A 21,185-nucleotide genomic window follows, 5' to 3' on the forward strand; every position below is an offset into this window, starting at 1 on the left:
AAATAGTAATGTTTTGATTTTTAAAATGCTATCTCTTCTCAATTCAACCCACTGGTGAAAATTTCAACTCTTCACCCCTTCCTAGAAGGGGTTGGAGTTGTTCAAAATGGCGGTCGTTTTGGACGAGGAAGTCTTCCCTCCTCTAAATTTACTGCTGAAGGTGGGGAAATTACTTAATAGAGTCGCTTGAAAGCATTGAAAAAGCATAAAACATCAAGTTTGCAATTCGTAGTTCTATTATCAATCACGATCCCAGCGTAAGAGAACAGAAATTAGACCTCTTTTACATTTTCATTTTGCTTTATATGGAAGACCTAGTTTTATAAGCTAACTAGTTGCTTATTGATGTCACTGTAAGGAAAATTGAAATGTTTGTAATTTAATTTAAGACATGGTTTTCAAATTGCTCTAGGCCCAGTCAAAAGATTTTGTTCGAACCCTTTTTCACGAGGCATTCAGATATAGAAACGATGTAGGTAAGTAGTCACCAGTTTTGTTTATAACTAGCTTAATGAATAATATTTATTAAAAACGTGGTCATTGGATATTAAATGTAATTGCAGAGCTTTGATTGGCTTAGCGGTCTTTACTTACTTTACTTTTAATAGTTTGGCAATACAAAGAACAAATATTGAGGAAAACCCTAAACAGGACCTAAGTCCCTCACTGAAGGATTACCTAAAAGCTACATTAACTGACATTACCGGTCATGGTATATGAGCCATTATACAATGAACTGTGTAAAACCCGCGTTTTGATTGGTCTAGAGGAGTGTGTGATTAGAGTATAGACGCACAATTGACGTCATCGAGTGGTGTGACCGACGCACGTGATCAGAGTCGAGTGTATACAATATGCGAGCCAGCGAGGCATGCGAGGCATGCGAGGCAGACGTGCGAGGCGTGCGAGGCATAAGCGAGGCATGAACAAAACAAGCGAGGCATGCGAGGCATGAACAACCCCCAACATAAACTGCTAACCGTTAAGCTAACCGGGGAGCTATTTAAGCTAACCTGAGTGCTATTTAGGCTAACCGGAGTGCTTTTTAGGCTAACCGGAGTTTTTTTTAGGCTAACCTGAGTGCCTCGCACGTCTGCCTCGCATGCCTCGCATGCCTCGCTGGCTCGCAGATTGTGCATCCCCTCAGAGTCTAGAGTCAAATTTTTCGCAGGGAAGGAAAACTGCCCAATAAAAAATTGGACAAAGACCGTTGAGGTCCATCAACCAGGATAGGAAAGCTAGAACTTTGATGTGACGTGGAAACGAAGCAAATATTTTTCGAAATATGTTGCCGATAAAAATCCGGTAATGGCGAGTAATCGAAGCGACTTGCATGCTGTAATATTTTGGGGTCAGGATTTTCTCTGGAATAAAGGTTAGTTTTGAAAAAATTGTTGGTGAAATTCTTTCCAATTATACTCTATTAATTTAGAAGATCACAATTGCTTGTGTGTAGTAGTCTAAAACTGAGTTTGCTGGAAAAGTTTTGACTCAGCTCAGGCAACGCGATACTTGCTCATGAAATGTGTTGAAATGTCTTGGTTATTGTATAAAACAAATAGATTCCATTTTGACGTGGGTCTGTACTCTGATAACGCACAGAGGACGTCAAAACGTGGTGAGAACATCAGTCACGCTACTCGCCATACTTCTTTGTTCTCACCACGTTTTGACGTCATCTGTGCATTATCAGAGTACAGACGCACGGCAAAATGGAATCTATTTGTTAATTATACCATGCCTGAGAAATAACAGCCTTTATATTTTTATGAACGTTATGACATTCAATTTTTTACAGTATACATGTTTGTGTTTGGAAAGCACTTGTTGTCATTTTCTTAGAGTGCCCTTTCTGTCTTCAAATCAGTCTTTTATTTTTTTCAAGATAAAAAGAATGTCTATAAAAATGGCGGGATTCGAAACGGTACCGTCGGATCACCAGGCAGTGATCTTAATTAACCACTAAACAACGGACGACTCGCTGCCAGAACAAAGTGGAAAAACAGATGCATTGGGGTAAAAAAAAAAAAAAAACAAGACACAGTTATGTGTGGTGGTGTTTGATTAAATTGGAGGCCATGTGCAAAAATTTGGGTTCTTTTGAGTGAAATGGTCTTTGTGGAAGATCAACTTACAATTCAAGATGAGAAAGTTGTGCACACAGCCCTTGAATTGTATCCCTGTGTATACATTACAGACCTAACCATGATCTTATTTATTTATTTATTTATTTATTTGTTTATTTATTTATTGATTTAAATGTACAATGCTCTAACTTGGCCAGGCTGCACAATGCTTAGGGCTTAGGGCTTAGGGCAAGACTGGTCCTGCAGGGTTTAAAATAATATGTTTAAATGTCTTCACATTGCATGGCCGCCATAGTATTTTCCTTACTGATGATGAATTATTTCTTTGGAGCTCGGCTATGCATATGACTGTTTTTATCGACATATATGTAATCATTCAATAATTATTTTTGTTAGCTGTAATTGGAATTTTCTCTCTTGGTATAAAATTGTTAATATTTGACTGTCAATTTACAGTACCAGTATCTGTACTTCAAACCGTTGCAGCTTCTCTAGATGTTGGACTTGATGAAGCACGGCAGGTTTGTACAGAGATTATCATTTTGTAACTGGATCCAACAACTTGCGAGACATGTAGGCTTTCACTAGCTTAGAAAACTGGGTGTCTTGGAACGATTTTCATATCATTTAGAGCTTGTGCTGAAATGTTTATAGTTCTGGGCCAAGTTGTTCAAAGCCTGATTAAGCTAATCCTGGGTTAACGTGAACTTTGATTTGAGTTTAATTACTAATCAATAAAGATTCTTTCAAAAGATTTTTGCCCCTCAGTTTTGGCTTAGACTTTTCTTTGCCAATAGCTTTAAATTAGGCTTCTAAACCACTTTTAAAGAACGAGATGAAAACCTTGTTTAACTTTTAATTGTAGATTAGCATTAATTGGCTTTCGAACAACCCGGCCCTGGTACATTATGAGGTCCTGTTACAAGACCAAGGGTGTTTGTATCATAACACTGAGTTAGCTTAAATTTTAACGATCATTCATTTGGCTGTGTTACAAGAGAAGAAGAGTGCAGAGCTTTTACCAAGATAGGCAATTTGGGACCAGAGCAGAAATGTTTTAAACAACTTAAACTGAGGCTTGATTAAATTAATTTTTATGGTTCTGTTTTTCTTTTTACATTTTCAGTTGTTAGAGAGTCTTGTATCTATGGTATGCGCAGCACTGTTTGAATGTCTCTTGGAGCCTAAAGCAGTCTATGCATTGTTTCCAGGTAATATCAACTTGAATTAAAATTAAAATCTGTTATTAAATAAATACGCTTCAATATTATTACGAAATGCTTGGCTGTATGTGAATTTTGTGTTTTTCCCAAAGAAAATTGAAGGAAGGGTGGTAGGGAGGGGGAAGGGAGGAAGAAGGGAGTAAGAAAGGAAGAGGGGGAGGAAGGGAGGGAGGAAGGAAGGAAGGAAGGAAGGTAGGAAGGAAGGGAAGGAAGGAAGAAAGAAAGGAAGGGAGGGAGGAAGGAAGGAAGGAAGGAAGGAAGGAAGGTAGGAAGGTAGGAAGGGAGGGAGGAAGGAAGGGAAGGAGGAAGGAAGGAAGGAAGGGAGGGAGGAAGGAAGGAAAGAAGGAAGGAAGGTAGGAAGGGAAGGAGGGAGGAAGGAATATCGAACATTTGCCTCCACGAAGTAATTTCCAACATGGTACACAGTTCTGTCCCTTTATTTTTCACAATTGTCGCAGTAAAAGTATACATGCATCTTGAAGTTCCCAGTCGAAAAAGAAAATCCCAAAGTCCTGAATGATGACGGATCACATGACTATTGCAAAACTGACAAGCGAGAATGACAGGAAACTAAGTAGATCGATTAGTTTTATCAGTTTCCAACAGGAAGGAAGGAAGGAAAGGGAGGGAGGAAGGGAGGAAAGGACCCAACCTAGTTCCTAGGGTCTCTCTTCTTCCCACCTCCAGGGGGCGGGAAGAAGCGAGACCCTGGGAACTAGGTTGGGAAAGGACCCAGAAGGAGGAAGAACTATCCAGTTTCATTCTTATGTTCAAAAGGGTTCTTTTATTCACCATTCTTTCAAAGACAGTGAGTACTTTGTGTATCCAATAATTTATTACTTAATCCAAAAGTCCTATTTATTATTTCCCTCAGAGAGCTTTCACAAGAATCTCAGAGAACTGATTTCCAAGATTATTGCTGAGAATATGTAAGTGAGCCAAGGTGAATGATATGAAAGCAAGCAATCAATACCCAATTCAGTCAGCATTCTACTATGTAATACTGGAGAAAAACTGATTTGTTGCAGGCCCTCAGATTATGAAAATACAAAAAATAAAAGAACCACCCAATGCTATGAAAATGAAATAGATAATAAAAAGAAGACGATGAAAATTCTCGGAAAAAATTTCCAAGCCCCAGGCAGGAATTGAACCCACGACATTCCATTTCCTGCTGGGGCCTCGCAAATTTTTTCCGTGAATTTTCATTGTGTATACTTATTATTATCCATTTCATTGACCCCTACACATTGGACCAGCATTCTATGCATTGGAGAGTAGGAATGTGTTATTCCAGAAAATACCCATATACCCCTCCCATGGAAGAAATTTTTGGTTTGGAGCTATTTAACGAGTTTGACTGCTTGATTTTCAAAGTGCTTTTTATCAAGGACATCACTCCTTCTCTGACACTTAAACTTATTCGATTTGTGCCGACATTGTGGCCTAACAGTCTAGCTATTATTTATTTTTAGTTCATTTCACCTTTGGAAATCACACCGATATGGTTATAAAAATATTTTGTCTTTTGTTTTATTATCTATATTTCAACTTGCCGTTCCCACTGTTGGGTTGATAATGACTTGAAGTAATGGTTATTTTGTATTTTACGAACGTCTTAGCGTTGATTTTTCCGTGAAGTGCTGTGATATGTATGTAATTATTCATAAAATATTTAACAATTTTTCCGCAAAAGCGCTTTGGATATGAGATGATAGATAGCTAACAAGATGTGTAGCACCGAGTTGGCTATCTATCATGTATCCAACAAGCACGAGCGGAATAATTGTTTTGTTAAAAACAACCACGATAAATTGCTAAATCTTGCTGATTGCCAGCTAGTGATATTTCTTTCCCCCTGCCCCCCACCCGACCACCAGACACACACTTTTACCATATTTGTGGGGCATGGTATGGCTCATATACCATAACCACTAAACCAATCAAAACTCTAGAACTGCATTGTCCCATGAGTCAGTTTTTAATAATTAACAATTATTCAACAAGTGCGCGTTGGATATGAGATGATAGATAGCCAACGAGGCGCATAGCGCTGAGTTGGCTATAATCATCTCATATCCAACAAGCGCAAGTGGAATAATTGTTTTATTAAAAACAATCAAGAAATATTGCTAGATCTCGCTGATTTCGCTGTGCAAGAATAACCAGAAGACAATTTAATGGTTGCCACTTCTCGGCCATGGTATAATGGCTCATATACCATGGCCGTTAAGCCAATCAAATCCCTTGAATTGTATTATACAATGATTCAGTTTTTAATAATACCTATTATTCTTGTAAAAATTAGCCAGTTTATGACAACACGATTCACTGCTACTGATACAAACTCTGGTCCAGCTACTAAATACTTCCCTTCTTCTGCTGGTTTGGTTCAATCATCAAAATAGGTATGGCCTTAATAATTTTTATATTATTGCCGGTACATCAACCCTTTGTCATTTATGATTATTTTGGCAGGCCACTTTGGAGGACAAATGCCACAAATGAACAAGGTAATGTGGAAACTGGTTATAACAAGTTTGTTCGAAGAGGACTCACCTTGTTTGGGGAAGGGGGTTATCGAAGACACCACCTATCTCATGAACATTACCAACAAAATTCTGCTAGCTTTAAAATTTGCGTTGACACAGTCGTATTCAGCTAGCCAGAGTCAGCATTGCTAGATAAACAACAACAACAACAACAACAACAAAAAGTGAGGTTTGAACCTCATTGTCACGTTTTAGCTGGATAGAGGGGTGGCTATGCAATAACGACACTATCTTTTGAGGTTGAGGGGGGGGGGGGATGCAGGCAGAGACCATCCATTTTGTGGTTTGGTGGGTCCTGTTTGAGTGTAGTAGTTTTTCACCACTACTCTAAAACTGTCCCCCACTCATTACGTGTAGTAGTTTTGTCGGTTTGATCTTTTTATAGTCACGTATTGTAAAACTGTTGTGAGTGACCAAGTAACCTTCAGAAACATGGAGGTGCAGTTGTGTGATGCCTAGCTTACCAGACTTCAAATTGAATTTTGTATCATTAGTTTGTTGATTTGAGAGTGATTTTGCGCCATGGTATTTCCTCAGACAAGAAATGTAACTCCACATTGGCTCTTTCTAGGTAGCCAAGTGTTGTATGTTGTGTAGCTGTATTTGATCAAAAAAGTGTTGCGGCGCTTTTTAGAATTTTAAACTTTTTTGATGCAACAGTTGTTCAATAGACTACGAGCAGTTCTTTATTTTGAGGGACAGTAGAGCGAGTCAACCACGCGAGTGCGCGTGAAAATTTTCTCCCGCGAGGCGCGTCTCCTCGCGGAAGCAATTTTTGCGCGCGCTAGCGAGGTTCTTTCGCTTTTCTATCCCTCAGAAAAACAAAGGACTGCTCGTAATCTAGTTGTTCTTGGGTGGTGCCTGAAGTATCATCGGGTTTTTAATATCTTTTGTTAAAAATGATGAAATAAGACCTTCAATCAGCTGCCAGATAATTCTAGAATGATGAGAGGAAAGAAATCAACTCAATTCTTGAAAGGAACAACTAGTGATCTGTTCTAGCGTATTTTGGAAACAAAAATGCGAGAACTTGAAAAACATTGGCCTAACATTTTTCAAGTTTCAATCCATACCGGCCTACTCTGTCTCCTCTGTCTCTGGCCAGAGGCACTAATCTACAGTTTTATTGCACTTTGTTTCTGCTGACAGACAAACGTTTTTGGGTTTTGAAATGACAGCAAATTTGCGTGATACCTCTCCTTTAAACTAAAACACAATTAGTCTTTTTTTTTCCCTAAAGCAACATTAACAACAACAACTTCAGTTGAAACTGTCAATAGAGTGGTTTTCAATTGAGTGTCGTAAAACCAAACCAAAGTAATTTCTCCGACCAATCACAACAGACGCAAACAGCGCAATGAGTCAATCAGAATTCACAGCAAATACATGTAATCGGGATCGAGCGCGCGAAAACGCGGCGTGCGAGCAAGTCAGACTGGTTTTAGGTTTGCCTCTCATTGGCTGAGAAACTGCCGCGAGATTTGCTAACCAACCACAGAACACAATGAAGTAAAACGCGAATTACTTTCTACGCAATCGAAAACCGCTCTGTCGCTCTTTCCTTTGTAATTGGTTGAAAACGAATAGATGAGTCTTGCAGGTCACTCAATCCATTGCTTTGGATGTCGAGTTTACGTGATTATTTACTTGAAGTACTGACTGGCCTGACTGAGTGTCTTATCTTGTCCGTAGTTTCACTGCCAAAGTTGATTGATTTTGATTGGAGAGTGGACGTAAAAACATCATCAAATGCCATCAGTAGAATGTCCATGCCGACATGTATTATGCAGCTTCAGGTCAGTGAGAATTGTAAAAATCAAAACAGGTTAAAGGACGCTGCCTCCTAATACAGAAGTATTTTCGCGCAGTTTATGACTATGCGTTAAAAACAGATCTTACCAAGGGCTACTGGAATCTTAAAAGAACATTGGGGGTAACCACGCATTTTTGAGAGATAGTTAAGCAACAGTAATTTTAAAAAGCGTCAAAATATACTGACACACCTATCGCGGTAAAGGCTGATCCACCTTCCCAGCGCATGCCGTGGGAGAACTGCCTTTCGGTTCCCAGCCAACAGTTACCACATGTGTGCTGTGGAGCTGCCGCTTCAAGGGGTGTTTTACACCCGCCTCGGCAGTAAAGAGTGCCTGATACACGGCCTTCTGGTCGTTCGGTGCCCGACGGCTATGCCATGCTGAGGAGGCCTAACAAGTCCATGGCTGCTCCTGCCCGGGTGATATGGCTGTGCGCATGCGTAAGGTACTGGCCAGGCGGCGGGTTGGTGTCCGAGTGACTTGCTTTAATTGATTGTCTTAAAACAATGTATGCATTTTTCCCAAATTGAAGCTTGATTATCCCTGAAAAATGCGTGGTTACCCCCAATTTTCTTTTCGGATTCCAATAACCCTTGCTAAGGCCTGCTTTTCCCGCGTGGTTACATGTATAAACCGTGCAAAGATATCTCTGGAAGGGGGGGGGGGGGGGGGCATCCCGAGGTGCGCAGACCATATGCGCAGTGGCAAAAGGAGGCATCGTCCTTGAAAGTAGTTGTAACTCTGGTCGGGCCAATAGGAACACCTGCAAATACCAATGAACCACTCATAAATCCAAGCCTTTTTGTTGTGGGTAGTGCACTGTATAGTGCCCTACCCACTATGTCGTCAGGCATGTAAGAGTGAGTGAGCGAGTGAGTGAGTGAGTGAACGAGTGTCCATAACAAATAGGTCCGCAGCGCGTGCACAGCACTATCCATATGTACGGAATGCGTACCTATTTTTTTTTTTTTTTTTTTTTTTTTTTTGCTTTTTACCTGGTTGGATATCTAATTGAAGGCGAGCACTCGAAAGTTTACGCAAGGGAGATAGAGTTGTCGAAGTACTAGTGGCTTTTTGTCCTTTTGTCCTTTGTTCATCCTGGTGAAATTACCTTATCAGCTCACTTGATAAAACCTAATGTTCGCTTCCGTAAAGCTGCTGAGTTCAAATGTCACCAATAAATGTCCATGAACGATCCACTCTGATCCACTTGTAGCCTGCAGAACAAGCGTCATTGTTTTTTCGCGCCCATCCCGTCGCGCGTGACTCTGTGACAACAACAAACAAACAAGAAACTCGCATTCAGTCCCTTTTTTGAAATTTGTCCAAAGGAACAGAAAATTCCGTTTGTGGTTTCATAATCCGAAGTTACATTCAGATCAAAGAAACGCACCTTTTTTCTTGCTTGACGCGTACTTCTTCTATCCTGTTATTCAAGGTTCAAGAGAACGCTACAGAACAGAACGCCATGCCAGCAGTACGACGGTTGAACGTGGAGCTAACGAAAGAAAAGCTAGACACCATGTTAGATGGACTGGGAAAAATACGAGATCAGCTCTCCTCAGTTGCAAAATGATTACAATAACTACAAATACCTAGATCTGTATAGCTAGAGGAAGATTTAAAGGTTATATAATAAAGAAAATTGTTTTGTAGATTTCTTTTCACAGTTTGAGAGTGAATGAACCAATAGTAGTGCCACAAAGGCCGTATGCTACGTGTAGTTTGTCCAATAGTTTCTCTCGATGTAGCATGGTTTTCAATCGAATATCGTAAGTTATTACTCTGGCCAATCACAGCAGATGCAAACAGCGCGATGAACCAATCAGAATTCAAAGAATTCAAATACATCTCACCGACGTGAAGCGCGGGAAAATGTTCGCGAGCGACTAACAATTAGTTTTGGTTTTGTTTATCATTGGTCGAGAAAGTGGCGTGACTTTTGTTAACCAATCACAGAGAGTAGTAACGCAAAACCAAAGCGAACGCGGAGATACTTTAGAAACCGCTCTATCAAGAACATAAGACTGCAAAGAAAAGAAATGCAAGCGTAAATACATTTATCCCATGCCATAGAGAATACAGCCAAGTTTTTTTTTTTCGATTTTAAATTATCATGACAAAACATCCTGTTTGTGTAGCCCATACAGAAACAACGCTTTCAACCAATCAGAGCGTACGTTTTCTGAGGATTATTGCGTTCGACGTAGAAAGAACGCACTCCTAATACAGATTGGAGTCGAGATTGTATGGGAGAGTCGATCGATCAACGAATGAATCTGTCATCCCCCGCAGATTTTGCAGGGGCGGATGACATCATCACCAACTTGGCAAAGAGCCTGGGATCGAGATCATCAAACGCATCCCCCTAATGTGTTTTATTGTTACTAGTTTTATTAATTCAATACTCTAAATTTGACAAGAACACAGCGACAACAGAACTAGATCAGTAAAATACTTGAGATAATAAATAGACGGCAAGACTGGTCCTTACGGCAGTAAAAAGACGAAAACAAAAAAGTTGGATATCTAAACTGAAACAATTGATACATGTATACAAATTGCCCAAGCAATTATCAAATAACCTTTTGTAGTTTTGGAGCATGAGCGAGAAAGTATGTCCTCGCCTCTACTGTGGAAATGAACTCGTTTAATTTGTCGGCGTAGCTTGTTGACAGAATAAAATACATCGACAAGTACTAATCTCAAAACTAATCTCACAACAAATTGACACTTTAAGAAAGCTTTTAACAATGCTTTAATTCTAAAACTAATTTACAAACTTCTGAAACTTAGCAGCAATTCACGGCCTTCAAACTTGGAGGGAACGCACAGAGAATAAAAAGCGGTTACAGATAATTTAAGTTCCTTTGATGAAGTGATAATCCCTTATGTGTTAACAATTAGCTTTCACCTCCTAATTAACTCACCTATCGCTTCAATTCATGCTACAATGTTTCCTTGAGCGCGGAGGTCTTCAAAGCATGTTTTGCTGCTGAAGCATATTACGGCTGCGAGGCAAGTTGCAAAGCGCCTTTGAGATGCTGTTTTGTTACTCTCCCTTAAACTAATACTTTCGCTGTTTGCTGGTCAATTAAGCAGAGACTATTGAGCAGCACTTTTTTGTTGGTGATTATTATGCTGTACAAAGGGGTTGTAACCTCAGTCGGTAGTGGATAAATTCTCAAGAGTGACCATTCAGATGGAAGCCTCTTGCATAAGTTTGCTATGCTGTAAGGTTATAAATCATCCTCGGGACGAGGAAATAGTCGAAACGGGCGAGAAAAAGTAAGAGATCGACCTTGGGGACAGACCCTTTGCGGACCAGATCCAAACGGCCGAGCAAATACTGTCTCCTGATTTGGCAGAAAAACCTTTTGCACTTTTTTGCCCAATCGGCAAGCTCTTACTTTTTCTCCCTACTTTTCTTCTACGAAATATTTTCCCGCCCGTTTCGACTTTTCCCTCGTCCTCAATATCTCCCCCTGGACCTCCGAGGATTGTTATAAGTGAGCCAGAATAATAAGAGAGTAACAAGTTGCAATCTGGCTCTCCTCTCGCTGGGGTATAGCAGCGAGCGACGAGCGTTACCGTAGTAACGTGCACAGGCTGCAATAACTTCGAAAATTTCTTGCTGTGGAATCATGTTATTCAGTCGTTACCCTTCTTACTTCTCATAGTTTGGTACAGTGAGAATATATGAATACATATCATATTTTAACCGCGGATGGATGAATAAACGACAGACCATCATTTTTATAATCTGTTAAATTCTAAAGCGTGGCCAAATAAAAGCTATCAAGTAGTACTAGAAATCCTGTATTACCGGAAAAGAAATATATGAAATGTTACATCCTGAGGTACTGTTTTTTTACTCTGTATAGAAGGGTATAGCCTTTAATTCTTGGAATCCCTTCTCTTGCTGGCAAGTAACAGCATTTGTTTGACAAAATCTTTTGAATTCAAATGGAGGCCATCATTTCTCTTCATTTGGAAATCCCGAGTTTGCTTTTCATCATTGAAAGGGGAGCCCATCTCCTCCAAAAGACCTGGCTGCTCAGTTTCGTCATCCTTGAAGAAGGCCAGGTCTTCCTCTCCAAGAGGGCTTGGCGATTCAGCTTCGCGCCTTTTGCGTCTCTTAAGATGATCACGTGTACGTTCAAGAGCGTGATACAATAACTCAAAGAGAATCTCTACATCGACGACCGCGGAGGAGCTTGACACAGTAGTCGATGTGGAAGTGGGTGTGGGATTCAACTCGCCCCAGTCCACACTGCTGCTGCTGCTGGCCGAAGCAGTCGTTGATGATGAGGTACTCTCGCCCCAATCCCAGCTACTGCTACTGGACGAAAAGGAACTCGACGTGCTCAGGCTCGATGAAGTCGTACTCTCGCCCCAGTCCCAAATCCAGCTGCTGCTGCTGCTGCTAAGCGACGGTGTTGAGGAGGATGTGCTTACACCGATAGAATAGGAAGAGCTGACTGATGAGCTTGTTGAAAGACTAGACGAAGTGCTGGAGGTTGTTTCTGCAAAACATCCAAAGCACAACGTTGTAACAACTTTTAAACGCGCTGTCATTCTTTAGAGATAATTTGATGAAGGACAACCCCTCGGATCTATTATTAGTGGAAAATCTGTAAAGGTATACCGCAGTAACATTTCAAAGTGGCGCTCAAATCGTCGTGTCAGAGATCTGCGTAGAATCAATCTCTGGTACTTGTTTTACACAGGCGAGTTTTAATCATGCTTCAAAAACTGATTAATAATTCATAAGCCCATTGACCTATGAATGGTCTATAAAACATCACGTGCAGTGGTTTTAAAACCCAATAAAACCTCCTCCTTATTAGTATGCGGTGTTTAATGTTTTTCTCGTATGCTTATTTCCAACGTTCACAAAAGCATCATTGTTATGAACTCTCTTGATACACGCTTTTCCAGGAATGTTTTTCAAGCCGTTCAAAAAACTCGCAGCACGTGCTTTATCGGGTCTGAAACCACTCGGCTGCGCCTCGTGGTTTTAAACCCGGAAAGAACACTGCTGCTCGTGTTTTAAACATTAATTCGCCGAAATCCCAACACCCTTGCATAGTTCCTAGGCCTCTCTCTGTCTTTCATCTTAGTCAATCCGTTTCGGGTCACGTGGTCGGACACTGCCGTTCGCTTTCGGTTACGTCACCAGAACGAATTGATCGTGAGGGCCTGGAAGAAAGCCGTACGGGGACTAGACAACCTCCACCCCATTTACAAACTTCTTTTTCAAATTTGCTTATTTTTTCGAAGCACATTTAGTGAATCTTACTTACCTTCAGCTGAGGCAATGTAAAGTTGATGGCTTGCTACAGCAAGAAACAGCCACGTAATAGCAGTTTTCATCGTTTGTAGAGGTTCTAAGCTGCTAGAAGAAGAGAATCGTTCGGATTAGAATCAACTCTTCTGGGTAGAGTGCAATTGACTGGTCCCATTTTGTCTTGAACACAATTTAGCAAAATTCATTTCAAAAGTGATATAAATGTCAATCTAGCCGGCGCCAACTACAATGAGAAAGGATTTCATAAATACACTTAAACGTCTGTACCTTTGAGATGGCAGCAACATTTTTGTCGACCGAGTGTCCGTGCATAGGGTGGTGGGGATTTGGGGGGAAAATAGAAGTCGTCCAAATATTTGTCGACATGATTGGATAGCTTGCAAGACGCAAGATGGTTGTACGAAAAAACTCGTGAATTGGTGGTAAAATGTTGCAAGAAAATGTTCTCGTATTTCTTCCTGCACAAACTAAAAAAGCAAGTTTAGGGAATTTGTTCGTGCGAGCCGACTCGAAAACAGTGAATGAATTAAAGTTTTTACCTACGTATTTACATTTAGACGTTTGACAGCCGATGATCAAGCGTTCAACTGAAAAAGTTAAGATCTCCCAGCCAGCCCTATTTACTCTTATGGAAGAAAAGCTGGCACATCAGTGCGTGCATTATAACGCGAAACTGTTTCTTTTTTTAAAACCCGCCGTGAAATGACCAGTGGCTGTGGCGAGGCAGTCTAATGAAGGCAAGAAGCTTGTAAAATTCATCCAAGACTTCAAACTAAATATCAAGCAAACACAGTCCTTTGTTCAGTAAAATTCGCATATACTCAAAAAGCGATTTTAAACTTGTTGAATTGCTTCGTTAGGGCGTGACTTTGTCGAGCAAAAATGTTAGAAGATCCAATCGATTTTCTTCCAGTTTCCTTATAAAACTATTCAGTTAAGGGTTTTATGTAATTTTGTTTCGCTATACCTGTTAGCATCTAGGTGTTGGAGAAATTCATCTCAATGTTACTTTCCTTTTAACAAACAGCTAACTGAACGTGAAAAAATTTCGGTTCTGATACTCTTTCAGAAGATGAAAACATTATTTACTGTCAAAAATAAGACCGTTTTGACGTAATCCCGCGGATGAGCGTTATGAGTTCTGAGCTATCGATCACTGTAATTGATAGAAACGAAATTTGGTGTCTAGTACAGTGACATGTTCTTTATTTCTTTTCCCGCCGGCAAAGGAAGGAAATTCAAGAGAAACTTGCACATTAACACACGAGAGAAATTCGTGTAATACCCTTAGTTCCTGTGAGAAACTTGTTTATTGTACTTTTAATTATTTAATGCAGAAATTATAATATTTTCGTAGCCAAATCACATCCTAAATAAATCAGTATGGTTTGAAAGTATTGTTGTGATTATACTATTGAAGTCTTATAATGTAAGTTCGTTTGACAACTGAGTAGTTATACTTCAATTCCCCTTTTCTATCGACTTGGCATCACGGCGTCTTAGCTAGCTTGGGCATGTGCAGCAGCCGTTTCCATTGCAAGGGAGCGAAACCTTCCGTAAAGAAGGTACGGAAGGTTACCTCTTTGTTCGTTCAATGCATTGAGATTAGTCGTCACTTCGGTTGAATTGGAGTAAACATGGTGCTAATTACAGTGATTGACAGAAAATGCAACGCCGATGGCAAATAAATTTCTCTACAAATTGATTTCATTCGACCAGCCAAGGTATGTTTGGTAGAAAGTGGGTGTTTTATAGTTATCATTGATTCATTCGTCTTTATATGTCGGCGGGAAATTGCTGAGAAATATATGAATTAATTGTGTGATTGTGATTGACGCGGTGACCGCGTCTTGAAGCCTTAAATTTCAGATCGACATCACTATTTGGCCTGAAATCTTCAGTTCGGTAGAGTCTGCATGTATTGCGGAGTTTAATGGATGCGTGCGGAAACGTTGTCTCATCGGACGCCCATACAAAGACTTATCACGCCATATTTACCAATTTAAAATGCAACCTGTTCGAGTGAAAGGCCTTATTGTGCGCAGAACTTAAAGAGATATGTTTTGTACACACAGTATAGTGATTATTGCAAGTTCAACAAGTTAAAAGGTATTCGAAATTAAAAGGTAAATCACTACGTCTGTGTTAGATCAACCACAAACAGTGAGTGACAAAGAGCGATAATTCGTGGTAACGAGAATATAAAGTGGTACCAGCCAACCATTCATCTTCCCCCCAAAGTTAAATGGTTCTTCTATATTCAACAATAACAACAGCGTGCGCTACTAAGAAATGGTAAATTAAAAGAGAAAGAAAGAGCCTTAACAGCTACTCACTCTTGAAAACAATTACAACCTCCTTAAGAAGAGAACTCTTTAAGTATAAATATATTTTGCGTGTCTATGAGATCCCCTATAACCGAGTCAGAACAATTTTTTGAATAAAAAAGCAAAGATACTTACCACCTTGACTGTCCTCTCTTGAAAATTTAGTAACAGGGTTGAAACAGTGTTCTTTTCACCCCAAACGCAATCGTTGATCATTAATATCAAAAAGCGTTCGTCAAGTTTGGTGTCGAGTCGTTATATGCGTTTTCTTATACCACTCTATAGGTAATGGTTATTGCTAGGAAACGCAAATGTAACGGAAAGAATTCACCGTATTAATCTGGTTGAGAGCGAATCTTTTAGAATAAAATTATTCTTTGAAATCCTATAATAAATCAAAAGTGCATCAAGACGCTTAGAATAGATCCGAATCTGTTTAAAATATAGACACCTAATTTCAGTTATTGAAAATCCATTTACGGCTGTGTCGATTTGAGAACCAACAACTTTTAGAATTTGTTGTTTTCTGTCGCCCGTCATGTACCCACGAAACTGGAAAATTGAATTGTAAGTACATTATGCTTTTCCCCCCCAAATTTTCAGTAGCGCCAGCTTATGGTTTTTATTGAAAATTTAAATTCGAAATTGGTAGTCTGACTGATATTATCTGGGACGGTAAATGCGTTCCTTTGAAAACAACTTGATGATTTGAATTTCAAGAAAAAGAGTATTGATTGATGCTATTATATGCTATGACGTAAGCTCAAAGCTGATCACCTGATTTTTAAACATTTTACAAGGACGCTTTGTCATCTCATCGATCGATAAATTCACGGCTGATGAACTGTGTTCGTATTCGAAAGAATCTCACTAGATGTGAGTCTTCGCTCTGCGCTGCTGCACACCCCGAACGCAATCGTTTTCTAAAGAACGGGGCGCAAACTAAAAAAACCTAGATCGGGATTCGGACCTTTTTTTGTCGAGTGGGGGGGGGGGGGGGGGTAGGGGGATTTCTAGGCCCTTAAGAACATTTTTGGAAAATATGGCGACTTTTAGAACTCATGGGATGTTTTCGGGGAAATGTCAAAATAATGAATAAAAACGGTGGTATGTAGCGAGATTTAGAGCATTTCAATCTGGTGTTAACTGTTTTTGCCCCCAATCTGCAGTCTGTCGGTCTATCAGATCAGCGGTTTGACTCATGAGTGATATTTCTGTGATGATGTAATGGACCTGGAATGAACAGAATGCTCTTTGTAAGGGGCAACCTCGTTCCCAGGGTCTCTCCTCTTCACATCCCAGGGACGTGAAGAGGAGAGACCCTGGGAACGAGGTTGTGCAAGTGGTTGGTTTTTTAATTATTATTATTATTATTATTTTGCCATATTACACACTTTACAAATCACAATACAAGCTGATACAGGTTTTCGAGTGAAAGGTAGAAAATGGTGAGGAAACCGAAACGAAACCACGAGGCTTATAAGAAATTAGGTTTGCTCACGAAATACAGGAATGAACAGACAGTATTGGCAGTTTTGTCTCTTTTCGCTTCGTCAAAATTCTAGCAATTTATGAGTCATATGGGGATTTTTAGAAATGATTTGGAAATTTTAGGGAGAAATTTGAGATTTTTAGAACTTTTCGGGGAGCGCTTAGGGTGTCAAGAATGCGTCACAGAAAATTTCAAATTACGTGACTGTCACGTAAGTGTTACATAACGTGAGTGCAGTGTGACTGTCACTCAGGACATAGTCTTTAAATTGAAGGTTTGTGCTTACTGGCTGACTCGTAGACTGCGGGCAGTCGTCCTTTTTTTCTCAGATCCTGGAAATAGCCAGGGTGTCACTTTTATTTTTTTTATTTTATTTTTTTGCATATCTTCGCATATAAAAGAAATGAAATGCAGTGGAGCTCATTTGTCAGAAACGATCCGCGTCACATTTCAGTCAAGACAGTCGAATATACAAGCTGCAAAATTTTCTTTTCTAGTTCAGCGCCGATTGGATGTTACTAAAACCGGGAACGGGGAACGGGAGTCTGGGAACGAGTGTACAGCGGTAATCCCTATAAGAATTCAAAATAGGCTATTAAATGCAACTTAAAGGCCTAGGTAAGTAACTGAAGGATATACAGTGAATTTTTTTAAAATATTCCATATAACGGAGAAAACCACGAAAAACGGTCACCCTACGGGAAGCTCGGATTTCACCTCGCGAGAACTCTTAGTTTTTAAAATAACCCAGCTATCACCCTCGGTGCGAAAAAGCCTTAGTAAGAGAGTTAAAAAGGACAGGAAAATAGGTGAATCAGTGAATTGTAAATAACCCATGAAAAACGTACCATATTTCTAAAGAAATTCTGCCGAAGAATCGACCGCAGATGGGAACCGCTAAAGTGAAACTTCGAACGTATACAGGTGAATTAGTCAAGGTCTTAGGAACTGTAAACGTTGTTGTGAAGTATGAGAAGCAAGCAGTGGAAGTACAAACACTCGCAGTGGAAGGGACTGTTTGAGTCGAAACGAGCGAGAAAAAGTAAGAGGCCTTCGGGACACTCTTTGTGTTCCAAACGGCCGAGCAATTGAAATACTGTCTCCTGATTTGGCAGTAAAATCGCATGCATTTTTTTTGCCCGATCGGCTAGCCAGCAAGCTCTTACTTTTCCTCCCTACTTTATTCGAAATATTTTACCGCCCGTTTCGACTTTTTCGTCGTCCTCAATATCTCCCCCTGGGCCTCCGAGGATTGTTATAAACAAGCCAGATTAATAAGACAGTAACAAGCTGCAATCTGGCTCTCCTCTCGCTGGGGTATAGCAGCGAGCGACGAGCGTTTTTGTAGTAACGTCCACAGGCTCGAACAGCTGCAACAACTTCGAAAATATCTTGCTGTGGAATCTTGCTGTTCAGTCGTTATCCTTCTAACTCTTCATAGTAAGTAAAGTAAGTAAGTAATCTTTATTTATACACGGCAAAAATTCGTCAGGTCTAAAAACGTACAGAAAAGCATACAATGTTAATATCTAAGTCTAAAATACATCAAATAAATACTATGCTAATTACCATGTTAAAATTTACTTACCCTAATAAAAACCTGTTTTCCATGAATGCCGTGCCTTATTTTTTCGTATAGTCTGACACAATGAGAATATATGAAGTACATATCATATTTGAACCGCGGATGAAGGAAGAAACGACAGACCATCACAGTTAATATTAAAATAAATAATTATTAACTGTGACAGTCACTCATTTATTAATTTTTTATGATCTGTTAATAAAATTCCAAAGCGTGGCCATACAAATAAAAGCTATCAAGTAGTACTAGAAATCCTGTATTACCGGAAGAGAAATATACGAAATGTTACATCCTGAGGTACTGTTTGTTTTTACTCTGTACATGAAGTGTATAGACTTTAATTCTTGGAATCGCTTCTCTCGGGGTGACTGGCAAGTAACAGCATTTTTTTGACAAAATCTTTTTAATTCAAACGAAGACCATTATTTCTCTTCATTTGGGAATCCCGAGTTTGGTCTTCATCATTGAAAGGGGAGCCCATCTCCTCCAAAAGACCTGGATGGCTGCTCGGTTTCGTCATCCTCGAAGAAGGCCAGGTCTTCCTCTTCAAGAAGGCTTGGCGACTCAGCTTCGCGCCTTTTACTTCTCTTAAGACGATCACGTGTACGTTCAAGTGCCTGATACAATAACTCAAAGAGAATCTCTACATCGACGACCGCGGAGGAGCTTGACACAGTAGTCGTTGTGGAAGTGGGTGTGGGATTCAACTTGCCCCAGAACCAGTCCACACTCCTGCTGCTGCTGGCCGAAGCAGTCGTTGTGGAAGGGAGTGTGGGATTCAACTCGCCCCAGTCCAAAATGATGCTGCTAATGGACGAAAAGGAACTCGATAGAGTCGAGCCCTCGCCCCAGTCCCAAATCGAGCTGCTGCTGCTGCTGCTGCTAAGCGACGATGTTTCTGCAAAAGATCCTAAGTACAACGTTGTAACAGCTTTTAAACGCGCTGTCACTGGCTTAGAGATAATTTGATGAAGAACAACCCCTCGGATCTGTTATAAGAGGAAAATCTGTAAAGGTACGTATACAGTCGTGTCAGAGATCTCCGTAGAATCAATCTCTGGTACTTGTTTTACACAGGCGAGTTTCAATCGTGCCTAAATTCGCCGAAATTCCATCACCCTTGTCTAGTTCCTAGGCCTCTCTCTGTCTTTCATCTCAGTCAACCTGTTTCTGTTTATTTTTTCGAAGCCGATTTACTGAAGCTTACTTACCTTCAGTTGAGACAATGTAAAGTTGATGGCTTGCTACAGCAATAAACGGCCACGTAATGGCAGTTTTCATCGTTTTAAGAAATTCCGTGAAGCTGCCAGAAAAAGAGGATTGTTTGGATTTGAATCAACTCTTCTTGTTAGAGTGCAATTGACTGGCCCCATTTTGTCTTGAACACAATTATTTAAAATTCTAGATATTAATCTAGCCGCGCCAAGTACAATAGGAAAGGATTTCATATATACACTTAAACCACAACATGTTGTTGCATTTGACGCCTGTACCTTTAAGGACAACGACATGTCATCTTCGTGGACCGAGTGTCTCTGCACACTGAGCGGTGGAGAATTTGGTGAAAAATAGAAGTCGTTCAAATGTTTGGCGACATGATGGCATAGTTTTCAAGATGAAAGTTGGGTGCACGACAGAACTCGTGAATTGGTGGTAGCTTGATGTTGCAGGAAAATGTTCCCTTATTTGTTCACGCGCAAACTGGTAAGGGACGGACCATTAGAAAACTGATGGGGAGGGGGGGCGGATGTTCAGTTTGCAGGAATTTTTTTTTTGCTCAGTGCTTGTGCAGGGAATTTTTTTTTCGGTTGATACCCTCTGCACGAATTTTTTTTGTTGTTGTTGTTTTCCAGAAAAAAAATCTAATTCTGATTTTTTCTTCTTAGGACAAATAGGTTTAAAAGACAAGACTCAAAAGATTAGGAGTATTTTTTTTTCTAACGACCGGCTGTAATACCGGCCGCATCAACTTGACGTTACTGTTTTGTTACTCCCTTTCTATGTTCTATTTTTCTCAAACCATGTTATTGTTGCAGTTACTTTTTACCGAGTAAGTGATTTTTGAGCGCTTTTATGCATAAGCTGTTTACTACTTAATATAAAATGGCATTTTCACCGTGTTCTGACCTGTATTTTGTACAACCTGTATTAAGCGGTCAACCTGTATTAAGCGGTCACTTAGCCATTCCCCGAGGGTGACCGCTTAATACAGGTTCGACTGTACTTTGTGGGCTTGAATGATTACCTTTAACCCCTGAAACAATATCTAATATCATAATGGTCAAAACTAAACAAAAACAACCAAATTAGTGTCTAAGTGGTATCTAGTGCTGGTAGTAAAATCAGCCTCATACTTAAATAAAAGACTGGTCATCACTTTAAAATAATTGAAATCAAATTTCATGTACTGTCTGTTTATTGATTGTTTACTTTTTAACACATTTTAATAACAATTGATTCAAAATTTTTCAAAACTGTTGGCGCCAAGAAATCTTATGAAATATTTCATAACAAACACTTCAAGTAGTATATAATCTCAATTTACTTAAAATTTAAAAGTCAAATTCATGGTGGGATTGTTAATGTTTTAGCTTAATATTACATGGATACTCTTTTACTACAGACACAGTCCCCTTTCATTTTATACACGATAGAGTATCATTAGCACAGTGAAATGTTGATTCTTACTTTATATCGCAATGATTAAAATGCAAATCATATTTCAGTTTTTGTATATGATCAGACTTATATGTATGATCTTGCTTCTTTTAAATATATTTTTGTAGAATGTTTC

General features: G+C 39.8%; 3 protein-coding genes across 4 annotated transcripts; 1 reads left to right on the forward strand and 2 right to left on the reverse strand.

Moving 5' to 3' along the window:
* The first annotated feature begins 5 nt into the window (after positions 1-5).
* On the forward strand, positions 6-11,028 carry LOC146484654 (COMM domain-containing protein 9-like). The gene is made up of 8 exons (XM_085104766.1): positions 6-160; positions 413-476; positions 2,544-2,608; positions 3,214-3,298; positions 4,185-4,239; positions 5,789-5,823; positions 7,555-7,658; positions 9,115-11,028. The coding sequence occupies exons 1-8, from the start codon at positions 107-109 to the stop codon at positions 9,250-9,252; spliced, it is 600 nt and encodes a 199-aa protein (XP_084960892.1). The 5' UTR covers positions 6-106; the 3' UTR covers positions 9,253-11,028.
* On the reverse strand, positions 10,404-15,599 carry LOC146484655 (uncharacterized). 2 transcript variants are annotated; one of them, XM_085104765.1, is made up of 3 exons: positions 15,450-15,599; positions 12,983-13,071; positions 10,404-12,202 (listed from the first exon to the last, which is right to left on the reverse strand). In XM_085104765.1, exons 2-3 carry the CDS (start codon positions 13,050-13,052, stop codon positions 11,574-11,576), a joined length of 699 nt encoding a protein of 232 aa, XP_084960891.1. In that variant the 5' UTR covers positions 13,053-13,071; positions 15,450-15,599; the 3' UTR covers positions 10,404-11,573. The 2 variants fall into 2 exon arrangements, with proteins under 2 accessions (XP_084960891.1, XP_084960890.1); XM_085104764.1 differs by having other exon boundaries at positions 12,983-13,074.
* A 2,980-nt stretch (positions 15,600-18,579) lies between these two features.
* LOC146484656 (uncharacterized) lies at positions 18,580-19,902 on the reverse strand. Its single transcript, XM_085104479.1, has 2 exons — positions 19,885-19,902; positions 18,580-19,380 (listed from the first exon to the last, which is right to left on the reverse strand). The coding sequence occupies exons 1-2, from the start codon at positions 19,900-19,902 to the stop codon at positions 18,853-18,855; spliced, it is 546 nt and encodes a 181-aa protein (XP_084960605.1). The 3' UTR covers positions 18,580-18,852.
* Between the last annotated feature and the right edge of the window lie 1,283 nt (positions 19,903-21,185).

This window comes from Pavona decussata, unplaced genomic scaffold (genome assembly GCF_977016875.1).
Source record: "Pavona decussata unplaced genomic scaffold, jaPavDecu1.1 SCAFFOLD_32, whole genome shotgun sequence".
Lineage (NCBI taxonomy): Eukaryota > Metazoa > Cnidaria > Anthozoa > Scleractinia > Agariciidae > Pavona > Pavona decussata.

What these genes read in the sequence shown, in the direction of transcription:
- LOC146484654 (XM_085104766.1), top strand. Translation starts at nt 107, where the DNA reads ATGGCGGTCGTTTTGGACGAGGAAGTCTTCCCTCCTCTAAATTTACTG. An exon ending in AAATGCCACAAATGAACAAG is followed by an intron (nt 5,824 to 7,554) that starts GTAATGTGGAAA and finishes TCTTGTCCGTAG; the next exon opens with TTTCACTGCCAAAGTTGATT. An exon ending in CATGTATTATGCAGCTTCAG is followed by an intron (nt 7,659 to 9,114) that starts GTCAGTGAGAAT and finishes CTGTTATTCAAG; the next exon opens with GTTCAAGAGAACGCTACAGA.
- LOC146484655 (XM_085104765.1), bottom strand. Translation starts at nt 13,052, where the DNA reads ATGAAAACTGCTATTACGTGGCTGTTTCTTGCTGTAGCAAGCCATCAA. An exon ending in TTACATTGCCTCAGCTGAAG is followed by an intron (nt 12,203 to 12,982) that starts GTAAGTAAGATT and finishes GATGTTTTGCAG; the next exon opens with AAACAACCTCCAGCACTTCG.